Raw genomic sequence first — 27,471 nt, forward strand, 5'->3', positions numbered from 1 at the left:
CCCTACCACAGGGACCCAGCCACCCCACTCCTTGGAATTTACCCAAATGGAATTAAAGGGAAAAAAAGAGCCATTTGCACCTCAATATTTGTTGCAGCTTAATTCACAATAGCTAAGACATAGAATCAACCTAAATATCCATCAACAGATGACTGGATAAAGAAACTATGGGATATATACTCTATGGAACACTATACATCAGTAAAAAAACAATGAAATCCGGTCATTTGCAACAAAATGTAGGAATCTGGAAAACATCATGCTGAGTGAAATAAGCCAGTCCAAAAGGGACAAATATCATATGTTTTCCCTGATCGATGACAACTAAACGAGCATCTAAAAGGAAACCCATTGAAGTGAAATGGACACTATGAGAGACAATGACATGATCAGCCCTTGTCTAGACTGTTGTGGAAGAACTTACTATTTTATTCCTTTTAGTATTTTTTGTTGTTGTTGTTGTTCTATCTGTTCCACTTAATACCGCTGGTTGAACTCTGTAATTAATACACAATTATTCTTAGGCATTTAAAATTAACAGAAAAGTGATCTCTGTTAAATATAAGAATAGGAATAAGAGAGGGAGGAGATATACAGGTCGGCACATACTCAGACTAATGAAGGATAGAATTAAAAGGCGAGAATGATCCTGCGGGGGAAGCAGGACACACAGCAGACTCATAGAATGGCAAATGCCCTAAACAGCACTCCAGCCTCAGAATCAACCCTTGGGGCATTCGGATCTGGCTAAAAGGCCCATGAGAGTCTCACAGGCATGGAAAGCCAAGACACTGTGGCAAAAACAACCTAAATGAAAGATCTTTGTGAACAAGACCTCACTGGAAGGAACAGGCCATCAAGGAGAAAGGCGCTTTTCTCTAAAGGGAGGAAGGAACCTCCACTGTGATATGGCCTTGACTAAACAAATTCAGAGTTGGTGAACTCAAGGGGCTTCCATACCCTTGACAGCTCATGGCAAGAGCCTTGGGTGATTACTAACGTCATAAACAAGAGTGTCAATTGCTAAATCAACAACGGGAGTCACTGGGCATATGCTCCCCACGTAGGATCTCTGTCCTTAATGTGTTTTACTATGAGAGTTAAAGATAACACTACTAGTCGAACAATACCTATACCTTGTGCGGTTGTGTGAGTGCAGTCTGTTGAAATCTTTGCTTAGTATATACTAATTTGATCTTCTGTATATAAAGATAATTGAAAATGAAACTTGACGAAAGGTAGGAAGGGAGAGGGAGTGGGAGAGGGGAGGGCCGCGGGAGGGAGGGAGGTGTTGGGGGGGAGCCACAACAATGCAAAAGTTGCACTTTGTAAATTCACATTCATTAAATAAAAATAAAAAAGAAAAGGGGCCATGAGATTGGATTCTATGCTTCATCTTCAGTTTTATTATGAACACAATAAAATCATATGCACTTCATATGGCCCCTGCTTCCAGACCACAACTTACAGACTGAGTCTTCAGACCCTACTTAGCATGGCAAGGGACTGCCTCTACTAATCCTGTCAACCTCAAACAGACAGTAAGATATCAACTACTGAGCAGTAGGACAGGAATGTGAGCACAGAACTTTGCCATGGAGTTCAGTGCTGGGCCTGCTATAGTGAGACTCAACACACAATAGAGCACAAAGACCCCATACTCAAGACAATGTTCACAGATAGCATCTATTGACCTGCCCCAGTATCAGGCAAAGACCTGTGCCCTGGTAGTCTGGACTTATGTTTTGGCTTGCATCCCTGACAGCTCTGCATTGTTCTGGCTCACACCTATGAGACTGAACAGGGCCCTGTGTGTGTGAGATTCATAACCCAGATTGTGTCAGCCTAAGTGGCCAAGGGACTGCTTGGAAGTACAGTAAAAAAATGATCACTGGACTGTGTCTCGGAATTCAGTGCCAGGCTGGTAAAACCCAATGCTGGGAAGATGCTAACTGGCCCTGTTCCCCCATGAGCAGCTGCATATAGGGCCTCTGGACCTGTCCCAGTGCTAAGTAGAGATCCTTAGCCCCAATCAACTGAAATTATATCCATGCTAGCATCATTTGTAGGTGGTTGCAGTTGTTTCAGGCTGTGATTCCATGTCAGCCACAGGCTTTGGTCCTAGTCCTGTGTTATGCTGGTCTTAGTGGGCTGCGGGCTCTGCATGTGATCACAAATTGCAGTGTTAGTGTCCAAAGAACTTCCCGCTCTAGTCCTCTTCCAATGCCAATCAGCACAACACAGAGAAAGTAATTATCCATTTGGTGGAAGAACATGTGTATAGATTCCAAGATATTGCATGGAAACCTGGGACTGGTACCTCCATGGTGAAGGCCAGAGCCAGGTAAAATCCTGTGGTGCCTGACCACAGGCTGGTAACTAAGGACAAGGCATCTGAGCCTACATTGACCACAGGAACAGGCATGGGGCTATGGATTATCCGTTTTAAGAAACAACTTCATTTCATTTTAAACACAGCAATGGTTCACTTGGGACAAACCTGAGATAGAAGTGCCCTCTAGTGCTGAAAAAATGATAACACACCAATAGCTGACAACAGAAAACCATGACTTCAGGGGCTGTCTAGTGCAGAAATAGCAGAACAGAGATGTGAAGAAAATAAGCAGACTGCTTAGAATTTCTGGAACAACAGTTACAACCAGAGTCAGGCTATGAAGATACTGAAAAAGCATGTTCAGATGACCTCATATGCCAACCATCAAGACTTCTCAGGGAATTGTGAATTCACCTGTAAACAAAGGTATACGAAATCAACCAGATAGCAATTGACATCTGCAAAATCTAGGATTAAGAATTCAAAATGGTGGCCGACATTGTAATGTAGCGGTTTTATCCATTGCCTGCAACATCAGCAGCCCATATGGGCTCTGGTTCAATTTCTGGCTGCAGCACTTTCAGTCCAGCTCCCTGTGAAAGTATGCGGTAAAGCAGTGGAAGATGGCCCAATGGCTTCAGTCTGGCCCAGCCATGGCAGTTGTGGGCATTTGGTGAGTGAACCAGCACATGGAGGTGCTCTCTCTCTCTCTCTCTCTCTCCCTGTTACTCTGCCTTTCAAATAAATAAACAAAATAAATGTTTTTTTTTTTTAATTCAAAGCCTCTGTCTTAAGGCACCTCATCAGACTTCAAGCAGAGAAATGGAAGTAATTTAAAAAATAAAACCAAAATGCTTGAGTGAAAAAAGAAAACTAAGCAAAATTAAAAGCATGATAGAAGGGGGAGATTCAAGATGGCTTTCTAGAGAAGTCCAGTATTTGCCTCTCCCTCTACCAAGATACTCCAAAACAGCTGTATCTGTGGGGCCCTAGAGACATCCCTGCAGGATAGCAGGGCAGAATGAGCCCTGTGGGTCCAGCTGGGCTCAGCAGGGTAGCAGAAGCCCCAGAGCCCAGGCCCACAAAGCACTCCGCACCACAGCAGATAGCAGGAGCAAGGCAGCTGTGATAGCCCCTAGGACTCTGGAAATAAGGAGGCCCACCCCATCATTATTGCCACCACCTCCCCTCCCCTAACCACTTGAAAAATCACAGGTTCTGACTGGATTCCCTTGCATACACCCAGTCTGACTGCAGAGGCTCAGAACTCCTTACACACTAGGGATGGTTCTCCCAGTGGGTTGGAGGGCACATTAAGGAGCTAGTCTGTGCTCCTCACAACTGGGTGGGTGAAATGTGCTGGCACCATGAGCTCATCTGAGCTGTGAATCAGCTGGCTCACCTTGGCACAAGGGAAAGCTGGTAATTCAAGCACAGCGGTTGGTACCATCAACACCTTCCCCCTACCAACTGTAGTCAGAGGTAGTCCACCATGACCATCTTGGGCTTCACTCTGGACACTTGCCCTATCCAAAAATGGTGGTCAGATCTCCTGGGCCCTAGCCAGTGTACACTCCTGGAACTCAGACTTAAGTGTGAGGTATTCCACCTAGCCCAGCAATGCCTTACTAAGCACGGCTTGTAATAGGGCTCTTTGTGCTGAGCCTAACACAATACAACACTATGGCTTGCTGGAGAATCCACACGTAGCCCAGGACCAGCATAAGCCTCATGGCTCTGGGCTCCATTCACTCCCACAGAAGCTGCTAGTTTGGGTACTGCTGCTGACTCAATGCTTGGGCCTGAGGTAGCTGCACCCAACCCAAATCAGTAAGTAGCACAGAGATAGTGCCCAGACAGCCTGTTCTGCTAGTACCGAGCCAAAGTCACTCTCACATTTCCAAGCACTCTCTCAGACAACATCTTTGATTGCCTCATTGATGCAGCATTGGTACAACCCTTAGAGCTCTTGATCTGAACAATGGCTAGGAGCCTTTAAATTCATTCAGCTCCTAGAGCTAGCACTGACTTCCCAACTCCAGGGCTAGACTAAAGACTGGCTGGGAACCTATGTGCCAGGCACACCCACAACACCAGCAAGGCCTGCTTCCAACACGGGAAAAACTCATCATGCCAGTTCTATGTGGCCTTGAAAGATAGCAGAGACCTGTGTAACAAGAATCTCAGTAAATGCACTGAGCCAAAGGAACAGCCCAGATTCTTTCCACAGCTACCATCAGCTATAGTGAATAAAGGCTAAGGAAGATAATACTACAACATCTAACTGAAGCTAAAGATAAAACACTATTAAAACAACACCCAAAGGTATACCTCAAGGAACAAAGCCTTCAATCAGCAAAAACCATCCTGCAGCAGTGATAGAAACAAGAGATCACCCAGATGCACAAAAATCAACATAGAAACACGAGAAACAAGAAAAAAGGAAAAAATATGATTTCCCCCAAAAGAACAAAACAATGCATTCATATTGGATTGTGAAGAAAGGGAAACTTACAAAATGTCTGAAAAATAATCCAAAAGAATGATTTTAAGGTTATTCAAAAATGCAGAGAAAGAATTAAATGAAATTAGGAAATTAGTACATGACATTGATGAAAAATTTGGTCAAAATACTGAAAAAGAACAAAGCATAAATAGTAGAAATGAAGTATTCAGTAAGTCAAATAGAAAATGCCCTGGAAAGCCTTAACAACAGACTACATGAGTCAAAAGAACTGAAACAGGTCTTTGAAACATATCAGTCAGACCAAAAAAAAAAAAAAACCTAAAAAAGAAGAAAAATTAGATTGAAAACAGTTTGGAATCTGTGGGATACAATTAAATGACCAAATATATGAGGCTTTGGGATTCTTGAAGGAATGCAAAAACAATTTAGAAAAGGGTTCAGAAAACCTATACAACTAAGTAATAGCAGAAAATTTCCCAATTTGGAGAAAGTTATACACATTCAAATATAGGAAATGCATGGCAAATCAGAAAAAAATGCTCATCGTGGCACATAATAGTTAACATTTCAGAAGTAAAACAAAAAGAATATCCTAAAATTTGGAAGACAGAAATGCTAAGTCACTTTTAAAGCAACTCCCATCAGATGGACAGCAGGTTTCTCAAGAAAAGACCTATGGTCGGCGCCGCGGCTTCCTAGGCTAATCCTCCACCTGCGGCGCCGGCACCTCGGGTTCTAATCCCGGCTGGGGCACCGGTTCTGTCCCAGTTGCTCCTGCTGTGGTCCGGGAAGGCAGTGGAGGATGGCCCAAGTGCTTGGGCCCTGCATCCGCATGGGAGACCAGGAGAAAGCAGCGCCGGCCGCAGCAGCCATTGAGGGGTGAACCAACAGAAAAGGAAGACCTTTCTCTCTGACTCTCTCATTATCCACTCTGCCTGTCAAAAAAAAAAAAAAAAAAAGATAAAAATTCCTCTTGATGTTTAAGGTGTATTCTTCCAGAAAACTATAATCCTTTCTTTTTCTATTTATCCAGTGGCTTGTGTTTCCCAAAGTGACCCTGTTGCTATTTCAACTATATATTTAAAGGGATTGTTGTTGCTTCCCATAGTGGAAGCATTCACTCATGAGATCAGGAGAAATAAGGAATTTGGCTAGTAGATAATTAGGGTAATAATGAGATGACCCATATCTGTTTTCCTTCTGGGACTTCCCTGTTGGTGAATCTAGGTGAACATACTTTACATTCCAAAGGTTGAAGCCCAGACCTGCAAGATGTCACTTAGTTGGCTCTGAAACTGAGTCATCAAAAGCCATTCTGCTTTCTATTAAGCCAGCTGCTTCAGGGTGTAGTGGAACATGCTGAGGCCAGTGTGAACGTAACTGTGCTCATTAGGGACTGAATGGAAAATGCCATTAAAATGGACAAGGCCTTCAGTGAAAGGTATTTTCCTCATGAGCTTTCCTGGCAACAAATGCAAAGTAGTATTTAGGGTTTTTACATATTTTCATGAAAACAAAATGAAGCACCTTCTATGATGGATGTGTTGCATTGTAAGTCAGCTATACACATGTGTCTTGCTTGTGTCTCTGAAGAATGGTGCCATATTGTAATCTTAGTTTTCATACACGCTGAAGCTGTAACCAGTTTGACCCAGGTGAGTGATAGTCTATTTCTGAGTCTATGCCTAAAGTTCATGCTGGCTGATACTACTGTTTTCTCCATGAGCCCAGCAAGCCATGCCAGAGTGTCTGGAGGCAGATGTGTGGTGGAGTGGTTAAGATGCCACCTGGGATGCCTACATACATTAAAGTGCCTGGCTAGCTCCATTTCCAAACCAGCTTCCTGCTAATGTGCACCTTGGGGAGGCAGCAGATGATGGATTTAGTACTTGGGCCCCCTACAATCCATGCAGGAGACCCAGATTGAGCTGCTGGCTCCTGGCTTTGCCTGGTCCAGCCCTGGAGGTTGTGGGCACTTTGGAAGTAAACCAGCAGATGGAAGGTTCATTCTCTCTCTCTCTCGCACAATGAAACCTAATTTTTAAAAAGAATGAACTGTCTCACAAAGAAGCTAACATCCATAGAATATATCATATCATCCCCTGATTATTCAGCTCCATATCTTCTGAGATTGCTCTTTAGTGAGCATTCACAGGAGATCCAAATATATCCATACCCTGCCCTTTTGCACTGATCTGCATAATACTTACCCCTTATACATTTTTATCACCTATTTCATAATCATGTCCTATATAAGAGACATCCAGACAAACCATTATCTAATGTTCATGTACTAGGGATGATTCATACCTCTGTCCCCATCTCTTTCCCTGCAAAATAAGCAAGTTTTTCTGGCATTACTGCCAATTTTATATGGAGTCATATCCTTCAATAAATGTCTTTTATGTTACTATTTGCTAATAGCAGTTACTATTGTTTTGAACCAAGTTCTGTAACTGATGCAGACATTGATATCCAAAATTAGATACCATATAACAAAATTAAGGATAATTATTGAACTTCAGAGTAGATTACCTGTCCTAGTTAGGCTAAAAGCAGTTGAAGACCTTACAGGTGTTCTAGAAGGTTAATATGGAAGTCCACAGAATGAAAAGACAAAATACTAAGTGCTTCTCTTAAATGTATAGCTTTCAGAAGGTATAATGTTAGAAGATCTCATTGCTGCCATACAGAAGTCTGAAGGATATAAGGAGTGAAAAGATTGTGGGGGTGAAGTGGAAGCTTCTGAGGGCTGTAGAAAGCTTTAAAATGATTAAATTTTTGATCCAAGCTGTCAAGGAACATTCTAAAGCTGAGACATGTACAAATAGAATTTCTTGATTTCTTGAAATGCAACTGAAGGGCTAAGTTAGCCAAATCCTATACTTGACACTTAATACTGTGACTTATCAAATTGCAGAATTTGTTGACCAGCATTGACGATTCACTTTTATCAATGGCAGTCACTGAAACAAAAAGTGACAACTCATGAATATGAAAATTGAGGAAAGTAAAAGAACCTCTACCTAAAATGCCACTGAGCATCTTTTCAGCAGAAACAATCCTTCTCTTTGCCCAAAGAAGCAGTTTCTCTTTTGCTCAAGACCAAGTAATTCCTTGCCTATGATATTAAATTGCAAGAGCAAGCCAATTTTCCTATCCCATGTCTATCATTGTCTTCAGATTTATAGTGGAGTAAGATCCCACCATTTACCCCCAGACTGGGATGGAATATCAAATATCATGTCAAATCAAGGAGAAAAGCATTTGCCCAAAGAACTGTTGGACTTTGAACATATCTGAAATATCTAAAATAAAATTCTGAGCATTTATGCGGGAATGGATTATGATGGTGATATATAATTTCAGATCTGATTGAATCTATTAATGTGGCCACTTTCCAGAGAATCTGTATTCAATATGCTAGAGCTAGCAGCTTAACACAAGACTGAAATCACTGTGCTGAATAAAAATTTGCAAGAAAAATCTCATATCTCATCAATGTTTTTCATCTGAAGGAGAATAAATTTTCAGAGAGCAGAATGGTAGGGGATGAAAATGGAAGCCAGCGATCACAGGAAGAGAATCAGGATAGAAGATGGAAAGAGAACCAATAGTTGTAGGAGCCCCACTGTGCCAGGCAGTATGACAGGAGCTCCTGGACACCACTTCTAAATTTCATTTGACACTCAAGCACGTTATGTGTGGATTGTAATAATTTCCCCTTTAGAGGTAAGGAAGCTGAAGTTCAGAGGTATTAATTAACTTGCCCCGGAGTGCACAGTTACTACACAGCAGAGACATGATAGGGGCACAGATCCATTGCCTGTGACTGCAAAACACAGGATGGGGTGTTTGCAGGCCGAAAGGCGCCTTTCTCCTATGTCAGAGACTAGTGCCTGCTAGCACAACTCAGCCGAATCAAACGCAACTAAAGACAACCTGTGCTATTGTCTGACTATGCCACCAGAGGGCCCGGGTTTGGAAGTTTTCTTTAAACAGTTTTTTCCTGTTTCTTCTACAGGGACTTGCTGTAGCTGAGGGAGCAGAAAATGCATTGCCTTGTCAAGACTGAGTGTATTGGCCTGGCAGTAGAGACATGAACTTGCCATTCATTGCCTTTCTGTGAAACACATGCACCATTCACTATCCCATATGTGAAGTGTGTCATTTCCTATTCAGTTTTGGAGAGGAACCCAGGTAGAGAGATATTTTGGATTCTGGACTGAAATTTGCCACTCACCTCTGAAATTTCAGGGATGAGTGTGGTGCTCCCTGCAGAGTAGGAGCTCAGTCTGTGTGTGGTCTAGATGAAACAACAGCACAATCATCCTCTCTCCAATCACTGCATTGTCAAAACCCCACTTTCTCAATGCCCTCATGGTATAAAGGCTGCACTATCTCCTGGCTTCCAAGTGTCACCATAGACTGCATCGTGGCTTAGCTCCTACAGCTGGCCTCCCTTCCCTGCCCCATCCCAATTTAACACATGTGTCCTGAATGCAGGCAAGTCCTGGAGCCGACAGTCTCTGGAATCAGATGCGTGGTCAAATGTTCTGCACATGGTAAATACTCAAAGGTAGGAGTTTCTACTGTTTTTTTTGACAGGCAGAGTGGACAGTGAGAGAGAGAGACAGAGAGAAAGGTTTTCCTTTGCCATTGGTTCACCCTCCAATGGCTGCCGCGGCCGGCGCGCTGTGGCTGGCACACCGCGCTGATCCGATGGCAGGAGCCAGGTGCTTCTCCTGGTCTCCCATGGGGTGCAGGGCCCAAGCACTTGGGCCATCCTCCACTGCACACCTGGGCCACAGCAGAGAGCTGGCCTGGAAGAGGGGCAACCGGGACAGAATCTGGCGCCCCGACCAGGACTAGAACCCAGTGTGCTGGCGCCGCAAGGTGGAGGATTAGCCTATTGAGCCACGGCACCAGCCTAGGAGTTTTTACTTCTACCACTCCTTCTCCTCCTTCTCTTCCTCCTCCTCCTCCTCCTCCTCCTCCTAGAAACTGGCAGAGGTGAGGTTGAACTCGAGTCTCCTGACTGAGCTCAGTACTGTTTGCTCTCACTTCTTTTTGCACCACTGTCAGTACACAGTTAATTTTGGATAGTGGAATCTTTGCTTCCTTCCTCCTTGGCTGCTTCTGCATCCTCTTTTGGAGTCCCATGGCCAGGGGATTTTAGTCACCAAAAGACAGGACTGGTTTTCTGCCTAAGCAGACATGTATGTGAAAACCATCATAAAGGTCTATGGTTGGAAGCTATGTTTGATGTCATTTCCAGTACAGATGCATAAATAATTTCAACTGAGCCCACTAGAGAGATTCACTCTCTCCCTAAAATGTGTCCTTATCCCAGCACTGCATATCCTTGATAGTAGGAACTGTCTTCTACTACTGTTGGAACTTTCCCCCATGGCCTTCATTCTGCCTGCCAAAAAGATACTTTTCCTAGCACAAACCTGGACCCCACTAGCTTTGATATTCCTCTTTCTCTTTTGTTATGGATGAAGGCTTTTGTAGCCAAAACAATCATTCAAAGTTTCATCCTTATCATTTTCACTTTGTTTCCTTTGGCCTTGGTTCTATGCATTGGCTTTGAAAATGTCATCCCAGGGTTAACGCTGGAGTTAATTTGTAACAAAGAGTGCTCTGGTTTTGCAATAGAGGGCATGTTATAAAGATGGAAAGGCGTTGCTTTCTGAGAGATGCAGGTGGCTTCTTGGGCATGTGCTGTAAGTACTTTTTTTTCTCTTTGGGGACTTTGAACATCTCTATCAGGAACGGAGAGTCTCAAACAAGTGTGAGCTTCAAATTCTTAGCTCTAAGGGCCAAGGTCTAAGTGTGGTCATCTGACTTGTAGCAGTTTTGGTGACTTACATAATGAGGACACTGGTGGCAATGGACGTTGGGTGGAGTGGTGGAAAGGGTGGAAAAGGGGAGTTTGGGATGGAAGCGCTAGGAGGCAGTGTGAGCTTCTCAGAGCTGACACATAGGAATGGAGAGGTGCCCCAGAGGTGCGATGCCCAGGGCATCATGGCTCATTACATGCAGGGAATGAGAATGAAGGAGGCCCGTAGGATGACTTCCGGGTTTCTGGCATGGGGGTTTCCATCTCCATAGACAGTGATGTTGAGATGAAACACTAGACTGAGATGTCAAATGATTAAGAAGGAGCAGGCCTGAGGGAAAGGGAGATGATATGTTTATGTTTGGGACCTTTGAGATGTCTGAATTGAGACGGAAGCACTTGTGACCATCCTGTAGGATATATCCAACAGACAACCAGATAAGTGGCCAGGAACTCAGGAGAGCAAGCTGGGCTATAAACATGTAGGGCCACGTGGTAGTTGAGTGTCTAGGATGAGATCACTCAGGAAAATGGTGGTGGGTTGAGTAAGGAGCCTTGCCTGACTCCATGGATATTTTCCTTCTAACCACTTATTTATGATCACTGGAGTTCCATAGCTGACTTCACTTATTCATGGTCACTGCAGTCCCACAGCTGACTCCCTTACTTTGCTCCTTTGTCTTAGCTCTTCCATGTTCAATGAACCTTACACCATATCTTTCTTCCTTCCTTTTTAATAATTAAGAAAGGAAAATTTATGGGTATAAGAAAAATAGTGTTAAGATATCTTACACTTTAGAAAGGACTCTGTAGATGATCCTGATGGCGAGGGAGATCTAAAACACAGAAAGTCACAATTTTATTTTCCTGTCATTTGAAAATACTCCAGGCCGGCACCGTGGCTCACTAGGCTAATCCTCCACCTAGTGGCGCCGGCGCACCAGGTTCTAGTCCTGGTCGGGGCGCCGGATTGTGTCCTGGTTGCCCCTCTTCCAGGCCAGCTCTCTGCTGTGGCCCGGGAAGGCAGTGGAGGATGGCCCAGGTGCTTGGGCCCTGCACCCCATGGGAGACCAGAAGAAGCACCTGGCTCCTGGCTTCGGATCAGTGCAGTGCACCAGCTGCAGCGCACCAGCCGTGGCGGCCATTGGAGGGTGAACCAACGGCAAAAGGAAGACCTTTCTCTCTGTCTCTCTCTCTCTCTCACTATCCACTCTGTCAAAAAAAAAAAAAAAAAAAAAAAAAAGAAAAAAGAAAGAAAGAAAGAAAGAAAGAAAATACTCCAGTGCTTCTATGCTTTACATACATGCATGAATTTCAGCTCATGACCTTGTACATAAACCACTATCCTTTCATTTTACCTAATCATATATTTTACAAATTATTCTTAGTTTGTCTTTTAGCTAAATATAGGTGGTTACTCATTGCACAATTTTATGTTAAGAAAATGCCAAGTTTTCAAAAATAAATCACAATCCAAAATTCTAATCTACAAAAAAATGTAAAGAAAGAGAATTCCTCCCTCTCCAAAAGGCTGCCTCTCATTCAAATAAATGGTGATTCAAATTCCATAGATTCAATTTAATTCAATATTTTTACAACATTGCTATTACATCTGATTCAGAGTCTGTGACATTATTTTTGTGGCTCTGACAAGTCATTTGTCCTATGCCCTGCCCTTTTTACGTCCATCATGTTTTCAGGAGAGAGAGGCCCCTACCAAACCCCCGATGAGCACAACATCAAATATTTGCTATTGTTTTATTGATCGAGGTGGGCAATTATTATGTCTCTGGCTCAGAGAGTGTTTCATCCAGCCAAGCTCTCCTAATGATTCTCTCATGTCATCTGTTATAGATTACCTTCCTTCCAAAATGTCACAATTCCTCTATTTGGTTCTCTTGGTACTTGGGCTTCATGGTGCAATCCAGTGTGTGCCACCTAACAGGCCTGAAGGCAAAGTAACCATCTGCCATTCGCCCCAACAAAATTCCACTCTCTCTAAGATGGCATCCATCAATGCTGATTTTGCTTTCAACCTGTACCGGAGGTTCCTTGAGGAGACCCCAGATCGCAACATCTTCTTTTCCCCTGTGAGCATTTCTGCAGCTTTAGCCATGCTTTCCTTTGGAGCCTGCTCCAGAACTCAAACCCAAATTCTGGAGGTATTGGGGTTCAACCTCACAGATACTCCAATGGCAGAGCTCCAGCAGGGCTTTCAGCACTTGATCTGTTCACTAAATTTTCCAAAGACGGAGCTGGAATTGCAGATGGGAAATGCCCTCTTCATTTGGAAGCAGCTGAAACCATTGGCAAAGTTCTTGGATGATGTCAAGACCCTCTATGAGACTGAAGTCTTTTCTACTGACTTCTCCAGTGTTTCTTCAGCCCAGCAGGAGATCAACAGTCACATGGAGAAGCAAAGCAAAGGGAGGATTGTGGGCCTGATCCAAGACCTCAAACCAAACACCATCATGGTCTTGGTGAACTATATTTACTTTAAAGGTAATGCTCTAATATGTCAGTTTCAAGTCTAAAGTAGAGATACTTTGTGGGGCCTGGGGGTGGGGAGCTCATGGTTTCCAATAGGGATCTGCTCCTTTGGACATTGCTTTGCACAGTACTAACTCTACTAGCAAGGACACACAGCTCTGAAAAGGAGCCCAGTTAATGTCTAGGGAGAGCACACTTGCAGGGTGCTGGTTACAATAATGTTAACATCCTGCTCAGATTTGGCTAACGCATCATGTTTTTCAAAAGATTTAGTGGAATGAGACAAGCCTGCTTTTGGCACGTAGACAGATTTACATTTAGGTTGTACCATAAGCTTCATTTATTGTGCACACTTGAGCATATTACATAAATATTTTATCATATATTACGCACCCATTATGTAGCAAATACTGTGTTACATGTGTGGTTCATACACATTGTCTCATTCAACCTTCACAAGTGTCCATGTTCACACAGTCAATAAGTTACAGAGCTGGCATTTCTAATTAGGTCTTATTCTAAAGCTGATGTGTATGACAAGAACCATGTGACTCTTCTCTGAAAGTTCTGTGCCAAATCATTTCTCCTAGTTCTGTAACACATGTTGGCCACATTTGGTGGAGAGTGAACAATTGTTAAGCCATAAACCACAAGCATGTAGATGACTAAAACAGCAGGACAGACCTGTTTTCTTATCTCACTTTATGTGTTCCTATGGAAGAGTAAACTGTGGCTCTGATGGTTTTAATGTAAGTGCAGTGGTTTTGAACACAGACTATGAAGTCCAATAACCCTGGATTTTGGCTCTCAGCTCTGACATTTGCTAACCATGTCAAGTGACTTTCTCTTCCTGATCTTCAGTGACTCACTTGTAAGTACCTACCTTTGTGACAGTCTTATTTACTAGCAAGATGACTAGTGGAAAAGATCTCATTGCCACTAATATTCCTTTTTTAAAAGCACAACTCTCTTCCCTATTTTAAGCACAGTGGGCAAATCCTTTTGATCCATCCAAGACACAAGGCAGTTCTAATTTCTTGGTGGACAAGACCACCATCGTACAAGTGCCCATGATGCACCAGATGGAACAGTACTATCACCTAGTGGATGTGGAACTGAACTGTACAGTACTGCAAATGGACTACAGCAAGAATGCTCTAGCACTCTTTGTCCTGCCCAAGGAGGGGCACATGCAGTGGCTAGAAGCAGCCATGTCATCTAAAACACTGAAGAAATGGAATCGCTTACTGCACAAGGGGTAAACATGTTAGAGGATATGAAGAGATGGGTGGAGGTTGGGCATAACGGTGTGGGTGAGACTGTATTTGACAGGAACCAAGAGTCAGGAAAATAACCCTGAGCCACCTAAATATCTATGTGAAGATAGTTGTTAAGAGTATGTTGAGAACATGTCATGTGCCATGCCCTTTGCCAGGCCAGATACTTTATATCTTTTATTTCAGCTAAAAACATCAACAAGCCTACAAAGCAGGTAGTATCAATGGCATTCTTAAAATTGGAATGGCAGGGAGCCAATGTTGTGGCGTGGTGGGTTAAGCCACCACCTGAGATGCTGGCATTCCATGTGGGCGCTGGTTGGTGTCCTGGCTACTCCACTTCCAGTCTAGCTTCCTGCTAATGGCCTGGGAAAGCAGCGGGTAATGGCCCAGATACTTGGACCCCTGCACCTGTGTGGGAGACCCAGAAGAAGCTCCTGACTCCTGGCTTTGGATCAGCTCAGCTCTGGCTGTTGCAACCATTTGGGGAGTGAACCAGTGGCTGAAAGATTCATTCTCATTATCTCTCTCTCTCTCTCTCTCTCTCTCTCTCTCTCTGTCTCCCCCTCCTTGACTCCCCCTGCTCAGTAAACTCTGCCTTTCAAATACATAAATAAATCTTAAAAAAATTAGAAAGGCAGGTCTAGAAAGATAAAATGAGATACAGAAAGTCAGTCTGCTAGTGAGTTGATGCTATCCTAGAGACCAACTAGAGCTTGGAGGACAGGTTGGTTTTTGATTTTTTAAAAAGATTTATTTTCTTTTTTTGAATGGGGGAGGGAGGGAGGGAGGGAGGGAGAGAGAGAGAAAGAGAGAGAGAGAGATTGAGATTCTATCTGCTGGTTCATTTCCCAACTGGACATAACACCAAATGGCTACAACAGCTGGGGCTGGGCCAGGCTGAAGCCAGAAGCCAGTAACTCTATCCTGGTTTCCCAAGTGGATGCAGAAGCCCAAGCACTTGGGCCATCTTCTGTTGCCTTATCTGGCACATTAGCAGGAAGCTAAATTGGAAGAGGAGCAGCTGGGACTCATACTGGTACTCAGATAAAGGATGCTAGCTTTGCTGCTGTAGCTTAACCCACTGCTCTAAAACATCAACCCAGTATTTTTATGTTAAGGGTTGAGTAGGCTAAACAAACAAAAAAAGAGTTGAGTAGGCTGCCGTCATAGGCTAATAGTGCAATATGGAAAACTGTAATGTTCATAGGTGCTTCCCATTGACCTTTTTTTCCCCCATTGACCTTCATGCCACTAGTTGCCCAACACCCAAGAGGTGTCTTCTTTTGATTATAAGGGTGTTACATCTCCCCACTTCTGGTGACTTCTGGTGTTACAATCCAACATTCATTGAATCACAGAGCATTACTTCCAGAATAATTTCTGTGGTTTTGGTCCCAGGTGTTGACATACAATACAACAGTTTTAAATACTTAGGAGAGGACTACAGTCCAACATAATACCCTGATATGAAATAGGAGAGAATCCTGAGCTTAGTGTGAGTATCACCATGTTTTTACTTCCCCTTTATCCACAGGTGGGTTGACTTGTTTGTTCCAAAGTTTTCCATTTCTGCCACATATGACCTTGGAGCCCTGCTTCTGAAGATGGGCATCCAGGATGCCTTTTCTGAAATTGCTGATTTTTCTGGACTCACAGAGGACAATGGTCTGAAACTTTCTAATGTAAGTTGATACATACAGTCCTAGAATGTATGGCTGGAAGGACTATTGAGAGTAAATTAATTAAACTTTATAAAAATTTATTTATATAAAAGGAAAAATTTAACATATTTCATATATATAGTTTTAAGAACATAATGATACTTCCCACCTTAACCTCCCCCCTCCCTTTTGCTTTCTCTTGTTTTCACCATCTCTCTTCCTTCCTTTCTTATTTTTCTTTTAATTTTTACAATGACATACTTTCAATTTACTTTACAATCACAAGCTTAACCCTCTACTAAATAAAAAATTCAACAAGTAGAAAAACCACTGTTCCTCAAGAGTATAGACAAGGGCTATAAATAATAATCAAATATCAAAATCTCAATTTTGCTCATATACATTATGCTTTTTGTACTCTGTATATTAGTTACCACAAATCAGGGAAAACAAACATATGGTATTATTCTTTGGGGGACTGGCTTATCTCACTAAGCATAATGATCTCCAGTTGCATCAATTTTGTTGCAAAAGACAGGATTCCATTCTTTTTATGGCTGAGTAGTATTCCATCCACATTTTCTTTACCCAGTTATCAGGTGATGAACATTAGGGTGATCCTATATCTTAGCTATTCCAAGTTGAGCATCTATAAACCTTGGGAGTTTCTTTCAAATGGTGATTTGATTTCCTAAATTCCCAGGAGTAGGATGGCTGGGGTATATCTGTTTTTATATTTCTGAAGAATCTCCATACCATCTTCCATAATGGTTATACTAGTTTACATTCCCATCAGCAGTATGTTAGGGTACCTTTCTCATTTTATCAATGAGGAATCTAATTCTTAGAGATGTTTTGTGGCACCTTCTAGGCCATAATCATTCCAGAGTTATTCCCATTTCCCCAAATAAGTCATAATAGCAATTCCTTCCATACCTGACTTTTATGCTCCAAAATGACTCTCATAGAAAAGCTTAATGATCAGTAGTGACTTTGGTGAGAAACAGTTCTGGATCAAGTGGAATGGAATGAGTGCTTACAAGGTGACTCCTAGAGGCAGAAGCCCATGGAGAATGAAGTGATTTCCTAACAGCTAGTCCTACAATCACCAGAGATTCATTAACTGCATGTAACCCAAACTTCATATCCAAATGCCAGCCAGAAGGAGGAGACCCATCCTTTCTTTTCCTTTCCTAATTCCAAACCCCCCAAGTATGTTTATAGTTTTTCAAGGAACCAGCGGTGTCCGTTCTCCCACTATAGGTTGCCCACAAGGCTGTGCTGCACATCGGTGAAAAGGGAACCAAAGATGTATCTGTACCTGAAGTCAGAATCCCGGATCAGCCTGAAATGACTCTCCTTCACCCTATTGTCCAATTTGATAGATCCTTCCTGATGATGATTTTGGAGAAAAGCACCAGAAGCATTCTCTTTCTAGGGAAAGTTGTAAACCCAACAGAAATGTAGTTGAGCAAGAGTCCATTGGTTAATTGCGTGTGTGTATTGCAATTGTAAATAAATAAGTAAATAGTATCATCTGATGTGATTGATATGGACTTGGATACGCCTTCCTCCTGCATAGTGGTGAATGTTACACCCTGATAAAACTGCATTGGTGATGGAAGAGGGCAATCCTGCGACCAAACATTTAGATACATAAGTGACTCATTATTATCCAAAGCACTAGAAGCCCCTGTGGGTATATTCCTCAGAATTCCATCCAGTTAGATACCAGAAAATTTGACTGCTAAGTGTTTTCTCTGGGAAAGAGTTGAAATGCAGGTCAGGCCCTCATATCCCTGTATTTCAATAATAAGATCAACAAACTAAAACAATTCAGATGCAATAGCTTATATGTGAATTTCTCAAGCTCCTTCCCTCCACCCTGTCTGAGTGGGTTTCTCTTCTTACCAGAACTTCCATTGGCAGTTGGGATAAATGTACTCCCACTACAGGGTTGAATCAGACTGAAGGCTTACTGGTAAGGATTTAGTTTTCATGACCCAACAAGCATAGGATAATAGAACAAGACAGAGTTAGATTCCCCTGTATAAAACCACCTCCAACCAAAAGTATCCATCTTGTTAATTTCTAAGATGAGAGCAGAGAAGGAAAGCTATTAACTCACCTCATATCATATAGCCCATCTTTTTCAATATCCTAATTAGACCCCTTTCCAAATGCTGCAACCTTGTCACGTTTGTTCAAGTAGGAATCTCTTGGTTAGTTTGTATGTCTCTGTTCTCACTTAAATTTGATATTTTCACATATCCAGATGCTTCAATGAACCATCCCCACCCACCAAATATATTACATCTCCAAAATCACGGTTTTGGAATTTGGCTCACATAAATAGCACAGGGAGGGTTAATGATGTAGTGTCTGAAGTTCTAGCCCAAAGGTGAAACCCTTCAGTGATAGGAAAACAGTAACAAATGCATGAGTGCTATTGCAGATGTCATGCTTCAAGTTTGAAATAAATAACGTATGTTTTTAAAAATATGTGCACAGCGAATATTCTAATTTTTTCTGGTGAGACCCATTTATGTGGAGGTTTGCTTATTCCAAGTTTACTTCATAGTTTGATTTTATACAAAAGAAATCCATGTCATCCGGATTTTGTAAACATTCCGTGCTGCAAAGCATGTAATGTGCTTATCACAAAGCCTGACACCTGATAAGAGCACTGTAAATATTAGTTGTTTCAATATTGTTGGTCAACATCAGACAGCAGGTTGCTGTTAGAATCAGAGTTGTAATGTGGGTCTCCTGTTTTGCAAGTTTTGTTATGTAGTTCAGGCCCTACCTTCAGAGGCCAGCATAGATGTGTTATGTATCCATTCATAAACATCCCCGAATAAGTTGGAGCAGAGCTTGTTCTCAGACGACTATCATTATCTCCAGAGGGAAGAAAAGGACTAACAAGAAACTGTCCCTCAAGTAGTTCATACATCCCTTTGAGAATAAATATCATTCAGTCATTCATTCCTGTGGCCAGATCATGAAGGGATACCACTTTTCATCTTATAAGGCTCAAGCAATTCTAGAAAACCAGGAACAGATCACTATTTACTTAACTGCAGCCCACTTATCTATAAGAGATCTGGAACAAATATCTCACTTAATAGGGAAATTCTTACCAAAAATTTCTACTCAATTGAGAACAAGACAAAGATTCTCTATATACTTGCTTTGAATTAACATTCTGTTGGAGATCTTAGTCAAAGAAATAAGATAGAAAAAATATACATTATACAGGATGAATTGATAAGGAAAAAACAAATCTGCCTACACACATACATGCACACACATAAAGAATATTTATGGATAAGCTCTTAGAACAAAAGGAAGAAGGCATACTGGGGAATCAGATACATGACAGTAGTAGCATTGATTGCATGGGGTTCACCAATTCCATTTTTGTTTTATTTCTACATTGTATAGCCACATGGCTTCTCTGATGTATTACATTTCTTAGCTTCCCTTGCAGGTAAGTATGACATTATGAGTAAATTCTCATCAATAGAATATAAATGTAATGACATGCAACACTTACTGACCAAGGCATTACAATAGTTGGGTACATCTTCCATTCTCTTTCTTTTTCCTTTATGCTGAAAGGTATGCTTAATTATGATCCTGTCTAGCCACATGCAGATGAAAAGCTCCCTGGAAGACTGTTGATCTATGTGCATGTTTTCAGAATAATCTTTTAAGTGATAAAAAATTAAGGTTACAAAACCACCAATAATATTGAAATATAATTATAAAAATCCTACAGGGAGTGACATCAGTAACATGGCAGAATAGGAAGCCCTGAATAGCCACTACCTCTTCCCCCAAAAACACACCAATTCAACAAAATACAAATTCCTTTTGTGAGAAATTCAGAATATAGTTGAGCAGCTTCTGCACATTAGGAAAGTACAAAACCAGCCACATAAAAGCTGCTGGGAAAAATTATGATGCAGTCTTACCTTGATACCTATCCCCAGCATTGCGCCATATGAAAGAAGGAAACCTCTCAGATCCCAACTCCTCCCTAAAGAGGGAATGCTTTGGATCATACATCCAGTGCATCAACTTTTTCACATCTCTATTGATGACATGCTTGTGTCTTGCCCATCTTGAACTGCTGACAGAGTCCAGCATACTTTATATACCAGGGAGTCTGTGAGATCAAAGATGGCAGTTTGGGCTAGTAGTTACCATAGCCCCTCCCTAAACCAGAGGAAAAACTCAAGCTCACAGCTTATTCCTGGGGAAGGAAACAGATGGATGCATGTCTAACACACAGATTTTCTGGAGGCTTCCCAAAAGACTTGCTTCTACTTTTCCTGTTTTGGGGTGCTGAGGAGACAGGACATATACTATAGCCATGTAGGAACTGGTGAGGACAGACAGTGGTTTGAACTAACAGTCACTTTATCTTTCTCACCAATTTAACAGAGGAAGCAGATGAAAAAGGCCAGCTCCCACTTTCTCCATGTTGAGGGACAGAGTTGGATTACATGTCTAGTGGCCTCACTTTTATATGCACTACCCAAAGTAATTGCTTTTTGCTCTGTGTCACAGCACTGATGGGACCTGGCATAGTATAAATACTGGAGAGGGCATGCTGGAACACAATGAGAAAAAATATGGTGATTTAATTTAACATGACCACAACCCTTCTACCTGGCTCAGTAAAGAAAAAGTAGGCAAAAATCCCCAAATACCAGCATCTGTCTGGGGAGGGAAAGCACTGGACAGAGCCTCCAAAGGTCCAGCTTTTCTGGAGGCTGCCAAAGGGACTGCCTCCAGTTCTGATTCTCTTGGAGTACTGACAAGACCTGTCATACTCTAAGGAACTGGGTATCACTAAGAACAAAGAAAGTGCTTTGGGCTAGCATGAAGCTTCTAGAAGCTCCCACAATCTCTGGTTAAGTGATTGGTGAGGGTCTTCTGTACATGGGCAGTTTGTACAGATTGGAAGAAGTGGCTGTATTTTCTAATGCACAGATATCAACACAAAGAATAAAAAAATGACTAAATGGAGAAATATGGCCAAAAATGAATAAAATAAGTCTCCAGACAGTGACTGTAAGGTAACCTAATTCGCATCAAAACCAATTCAGAATAACTACCATAAAGGTGCTCAATGAAGCCAGGGAAACAATGCAGAAGCAAAGTGAAAATTTCAACAGAGATAGAAAATATAAAAAGTATCAAACATACTTCTCAGAAGTGAAGCATATAATAAATGAAAAACTTGCTGGGGGTTGGCTCAACAGCAGATTAGGTTTAAGAGAAGAAAGAATGAGTGGATTTGAAGATAGATAATTTTAAATTATCCAATCAGAGGAGGGAAACAGAGTAAAAAAATGAGCAAAAAGTAAGAAAGCTTAAGGGACTTAGAGGACATCATCAAGTGAAAGAATGTATGCCTTTGGGGAGTAATAGAAGCAGAAGACAAAGCAAACGGGGGCATGAAAATTGAAAATAAAAGGAGTCACTGTGCACTTACTCCTCATGTAGGATCTTTGTCCTTAGTGTGCTGTACATTGAGATTTAATGCTATAACTAGTACTCAAACAGTATTTTTCACTTTATGTTTCTGTGTGGGAGCAAACTGTTGAAATCTTTACTTAATGTATGCTAAACTGATCTTCTGTATATAAAGAGAATTGAAAATGAATCTTGATGTGAATGGAAGGGGAGAGGGAGTGGGAAAGGGGAGGGTTGCGGGTGGGAGGGACGTTATGGGGAGGAAGCCATTGTAATCCATAAGCTGTACTTTGGAAATTTATATTCATTAAATAAAAGTTAAAAAAAGAAAATAATGACTGAAACATTTAAAAACTGTTTGAAGAAATTACATCTGGATTCCAGAGGCCCTACTGATCTCAAACACAATGAATGAAAAAAAATTAGGACATAATTAAGAGTCAAAGACAAAGAATGAATCTTTAAGGCAGCAAAAGAAAAATACCTTGGCACATACAAGAGAATGTCTAAAAGTCTATCAGTGTATTTTGCTGGAGAAATTTTGCATGTCAGATGGCAGTGATATAATATATTCAAACTACTGAAGAAAAAAAAAACTACCAACCAAAAATATTATACCTGGTAAAAAGTGTCCTTCAAAAATGAAAGAGATTAGGCCGGCGCCGCGGCTCACTAGGCTAATCCTCCGCCTAGCGGCGCCGGCACACCAGGTTCTAGTCCCGGTTGGGGCGCCGGATTCTGTCCCGGTTGCCCCTCTTCCAGGCCAGCTCTCTGCTGTGGCCAGGGAGTGCAGTGGAGGATGGCCCAGGTGCTTGGGCCCTGCACCCCATGGGAGACCAGAAAAAGCACCTGGCTCCTGGCTCCTGCCATCAGATCAGCGCAGTGTGCCGGCCGCAGCGTGCCAGGCGCGGCGGCCATTGGAGGGTGAACCAACGGCAAAGGAAGACCTTTCTCTCTGTCTCTCTCTCTCACTGTCCACTCTGCCTGTCAAAAAAAAAAAAAAAAAAAAAAAAAAAAAAAAAAAGAAAGAGATTGGGGCCGGCGCTGTGGTGCAGTGGGCTAAAGCCCTGGCCTGAAAAGCGCTGGCATCACATATGGGCACCAGTTCTAGTCCCGGCTGCTCCTCTTCTGATCCAGCTCTCTGTTGTGGCCTGGGAAAGCAGTAGAAGATGGTTCAAGTCCTTGGGCCCCTGCACCCACGTGAGAGACCCAGAAAAAGCTCCTGGCTCCTACCTTCGAATCCGTGCAGCTCTGGCCGTTGTGGCCATCTGGGGAGTGAGCCAGCAGATGGAAGACCTCTCTCTCTCTATCTCTACCTCTGTAACCTTGTCTTTGAAATAAGTAAAATAAATCTTTTAAAGAAATGAAAGAGATTGGCACAGACATTTGGTAGCACAGGCTAAGACATTGCTTGAGACACCCACATCCCATATCAGAATGTCTGATTGGTATTCTGGCTCCACATCATATTCCAGTTTCCTGCTAATGCCACTGCCCCCCAGGCCCGAGATAGCAGTTGATAACTCAAGTATTTGAGTCCCTCATAGTCACAAGGGAAACCCAAATCGAGTTCCAGTTTCCTACTTTTGGCCTGGCCCAGCTCTGACTGTTGTGGCCATTCAGGAAGTAGACCAGTAGGTGGGAAAATAACGTGAAAATAAATTCTTTTAAGTTGAGAGAGACAAAGATTGTACCAGAAAACAAAAACAAAAACAAAAACTGAGGGACAACATTACCACTGGTAATGGTAATTTTTTAAATAATAAATGCTAAAAGGAGCTTTCAAGTTTAAATGAAAGTTTACTAAAGAGCAGTACAAAATTACATTAAATATAAAATCACTTGTAAAGATAAATGTACAGATGGATACAGAACACTGTAATACCAAAATAATGGGGGGGGGGAGAGAGAGAGAGAGAGAGAGAGAGAGAGAGAGAATGAATATCTTCCATCTACTGGTTCATTTCCCAGATGGTCGCAATGGCCAGGGCTTGGCCAAACTGAAACCAGGATCCAGGAGCTTCTTCCAGATCTCCAATGTGGGTTGCAGGGGCGCAAGCCTTTGGGCCATCTTTTGCTGCTTGTCCAGGAACATTAGCAGGGAGCTGGATCAAAGGGAAGCAGCTGCAGTGTGAACTGGGTGGCATATGGGATGCCAGTGTAGCAGGTAGCAGCTTTACCCACTATGCCATAACTCTAGCCCCTCTAGTATAAATTTTAACAGACAAAACTGCTAAAGTAACTATACAAATAAATTATGTTAATATATACACAATATAAAAATGTGAGTTGTTACATGAATAAAGTGTGGGGAGGACAAACAACACTATAACATTCATGTATGCATTTGGGAAATTAGTACCAACTTGAAATAGACTATAATAACTATAGGACATTTTTTCTAAGCCCCATGGTAAGTACACACACACGCACACACACAAGCTATGTAAAATACACAAAGGAAAAGTGAAAAGAATTAAAATGCATCAATATAAAAAAATGAAACATAAAGGAAGACAACAAGAGGGAGGAAAGGGGAAATAAATGAGAGAGGAAACACTTAACAAAAGGGAAATAGCAATTAATTCTCTATCAATAATCAGTTTAAATGTAAATGGGGGTCAGCATTGTGGCATAGAAAGTAAAACTGCTGCCTGCAATGCCAACATCCCATATGGGTGCCAGTTCATGTCCTGGCAACTCCATTTCCAACCCAGCTCCCTGCTAACACTCTGGGAAAAGCAGAGGAAAATGGCCCCAGTGTTTGGGCCCCTGCCACCCACAAGGAAGACTCAGAAGAAGATCCTGGCTTCTGGCTTTGTTTCAGCTCAGCTACAGCTGTTGCAGTCATTTGGGGAATGAACCAGTGGATGGAAGTGCTATCTCTCTGTCTCTCCACCCAGCCCCCCACCTCTCTATCTCAGACTTTGCCTTTCAAACAAATAAAAATACATCTTTATTTTAAAAAATGAATAACAATAAATGTAAATAGGTAAAATTCTCTAATTAAAAGATAAAAAGGTGAAAGCCACTATGGAAGTCAGTCTGGAGATTCCTCAGAAACCTGAAGATAACCCTACCGTTCGACCCAGCCATCCCACTCCTTGGAATTTACCCAAAGGAATTTAAATTGGCAAACAAAAAACGGTCTGCACCCTAATGTTTATTGCAGCTCAATTCACAATAGCCAAGACCTGGAACCAACCTAAATGCCCATCAACGGTTGACTGGATAAAGAAATTATGGGATATGTACTCTTTAGAATACTATACCGCAGTAAGAAACAACGAAATCCAGTCATTTGCAACAAAATGGAGGAATCTGGAACACATCATGCTGAGTGAAATAAGCCAGTCCCAAAGGGACAAATACCATATGTTCTCCCTGATCGGTGACAACTGACTGAACACCAAAAAGGAAACCTGTTGAAGTGAAATGGACACTATGGGAAACGGTGACTTGATCAGCATAGCCCTGACTGTTAATGAACAACTTAATACATTATCCCTCTTAGTAGTTTTTTTTTGTCTGTTCTACTTAATATGACTGGTTTAATTCTGTAATTAATACACAGTTATTCTTAAGTGTTGAAAATTAACTGAAATGTGATCCCTGTTAAACATAAGAGTGGGAATAAGAGAGGGAAGAGATGTATAATTTGGGACATGCTCAAGCTGACTTGCCCCAAATGGTAGAGTTAGAAACATACCAGGGGATTCCAATTCAATCCCATCAAGGTGGCATGTACCAATGCCATCTCACTATTCCAAGTGATCAATTTCAGTTCACAATTGATCATAATGAAAGGACTAAGAGTCAAAGGGAGCACATAAACAAGTCTAGTACCTGCTAACACTAACCGATAGAATAAATAAAGGGGAGAGTGATCCAACATGGGAAGTGAGATACTCAGCAGACTCATAGAATGGCAGATGTCCTAAATAGCACTCTGGCCTCAGAATCAGCCCTAAAGGCATTTGGATCTGGCTGAAAAGCCCATGAGAGTATTTCAGGCATGGAAAGCCAAGACACTCTGGCAAAAGATCTCTGTGAGTGAGATCCCAGTGGAAAGAACAGGTCTTCAAAGAAGGAGGTACCTTTCTCTGAAGGGAGGAGAGAACCTCCACTTTGACTATGACCGTGTCTAAACAAGATAAGAATCGGAGAACTCAGAGGGCTTCCATAGCCTTGGAAACTCATGACTAGAGCATAGGGAGATTACTGATGCCATAGACAGGAGTGTCAATTTGTAAAGTCAACAACAGGAGTCACTGTGCACTTACTCCTCATGTAGGATCTCTTTCCTTAATGTGCTGTGCATTGAGATTTAATGCTATAACGAGTACTCAAACAGTATATTTCACTTTGTGTTTCTGTGTGGGAGCAAACTGTTGAAATCTTTACTTAATGCATACTAAACTGATCCTCTGTAAAAAAAAAAAAAGAAATTATCAATTCCCAACTTGACTCTCACTGGGATTAAACATGACAATAGGTCTGATCTGATTTCATCATCATTGAAAAAAAATCATCTATTATTTTTCACTTTATGTTTCTGTGTGGGAGCAAACTGTTGAAATCCTTACTTAATGTATACTAAGCTGATCTTCTGTATATTAAGATAATCGAAAATGAATCTTGATGTGAATGGAAGGGGAGAGGGAGTGGGAAAGGGGAGGGTTGTGGGTGGGAGGGACGGTATGTGGGGGAAGCCATTGTAATCCATAAATCGTACTTTGGAAATTTATATTCATTAAATAAAAGTTAAAAAATATAGAAAAAAAGATAAAAAGGTGACTATATGGGGCTGGTGTTATGGCGTAGTGGATAAAGCCACTGACTGCAGTGCCAGCATCCCATAGAGTGCTGGTTCAAGTCCCAGCTGCTCCACTTCTGATCCTGCTCTCTGCTATGACCTGGGAAAGCAGTGGAGGATGGCCCAAGTGCTTGGACCCCTGAACTCACGTGGGAGATCCAAAAGAAGCTCCTGGCTCCTGGCTTTGGATCAACCTAGCTCTGCTGTTGCAGCCATCTGGGGAGTGAACCAGCAAATGGATGACCTCTCTCTCTCTCTCTCTCTCTCTCTCTCTCTCTCTGTCTTTCCCTCTCTCTGTTTGTAACTCTTCCTCCAAAATAAATAAATAAATAAATATTTTTCAAAAGTGACTATATGGATTAAAAACAAGATATAACTATATGCTTTTTAAAAAGACTCACTTTAGATATAATTATTACATACATGGGCTGAATGTGAGGAGATGGAAAAACAAATACACATGTTGGCCAAAGGTAGCGGGGGTTGCTACACTTATATCAGACAAAATGGACTTTAAGTCCAAAAAAATTTCAAAAGAAGCGAAGAAAGATATTATATAATGTGAGAATCAATTCACCAGGGGGACAAGCAGGCAAACAGAGCACCTTAATATATAAAAACAAAAGCTGAGAAAACTAAAGGAGAAATTCACAAAATATTTCCTTTTAACAGCACATGAACACAGAAAACTGACAAGGAAATAGTGGACTTTGGCTCAACTTTAGATCAAATAGTCATAACAGACATAAAATAAGGGACTTAAAAATGCATGAAAAACTGTAGTTTAAAATAAGTTTATGAAAAAATAAGTTTATTTTGATGCAAAAAATTTTAAGTCCGTTCATACAATGGTCTTAAAATGTTCATGGCATATTATTAAAAATCTATCTGTGTAAATTACAGAGTTCAACCAATAGTATTAACTAGAACAAAAAAAATACTAAAAGGGATAAAGTATTAAATTGTACATCAACAGTCAGGACAAGGGCTGATCAATTCACTGTTTCTCATAGTGTCCATTTGTTTAAATTTAACTGAAAAGTGATCCCTGTTAAATATAAGAGTGGGAATAAGAGAGGGAGGAGATGTA

General features: G+C 41.7%; 1 protein-coding gene across 1 annotated transcript; it reads left to right on the plus strand.

The window, feature by feature from the left end:
* Positions 1 to 10,462: 10,462 nt before the first annotated feature.
* On the plus strand, positions 10,463 to 17,611 carry SERPINA7 (serpin family A member 7). The gene is made up of 5 exons (XM_002720252.5): positions 10,463 to 10,531; positions 12,502 to 13,149; positions 14,122 to 14,395; positions 15,952 to 16,099; positions 17,342 to 17,611. The coding sequence occupies exons 1-5, from the start codon at positions 10,480 to 10,482 to the stop codon at positions 17,543 to 17,545; spliced, it is 1,326 nt and encodes a 441-aa protein (XP_002720298.3). The 5' UTR covers positions 10,463 to 10,479; the 3' UTR covers positions 17,546 to 17,611.
* Positions 17,612 to 27,471: the final 9,860 nt, after the last annotated feature.

Source organism: Oryctolagus cuniculus, chromosome X (genome assembly GCF_964237555.1).
Source record: "Oryctolagus cuniculus chromosome X, mOryCun1.1, whole genome shotgun sequence".
Classification (NCBI taxonomy): Eukaryota; Metazoa; Chordata; class Mammalia; order Lagomorpha; family Leporidae; genus Oryctolagus; species Oryctolagus cuniculus.

Coding starts and splice junctions, on each gene's coding strand:
- SERPINA7 (XM_002720252.5), top strand. CDS start 10,480: ATGGAAAGGCGTTGCTTTCTGAGAGATGCAGGTGGCTTCTTGGGCATG. Junction 10,532..12,501: donor TGGCTTCTTGGGCATGTGCT/GTAAGTACTTTT, acceptor CATCTGTTATAG/ATTACCTTCCTTCCAAAATG. Junction 16,100..17,341: donor ATGGTCTGAAACTTTCTAAT/GTAAGTTGATAC, acceptor CTCCCACTATAG/GTTGCCCACAAGGCTGTGCT.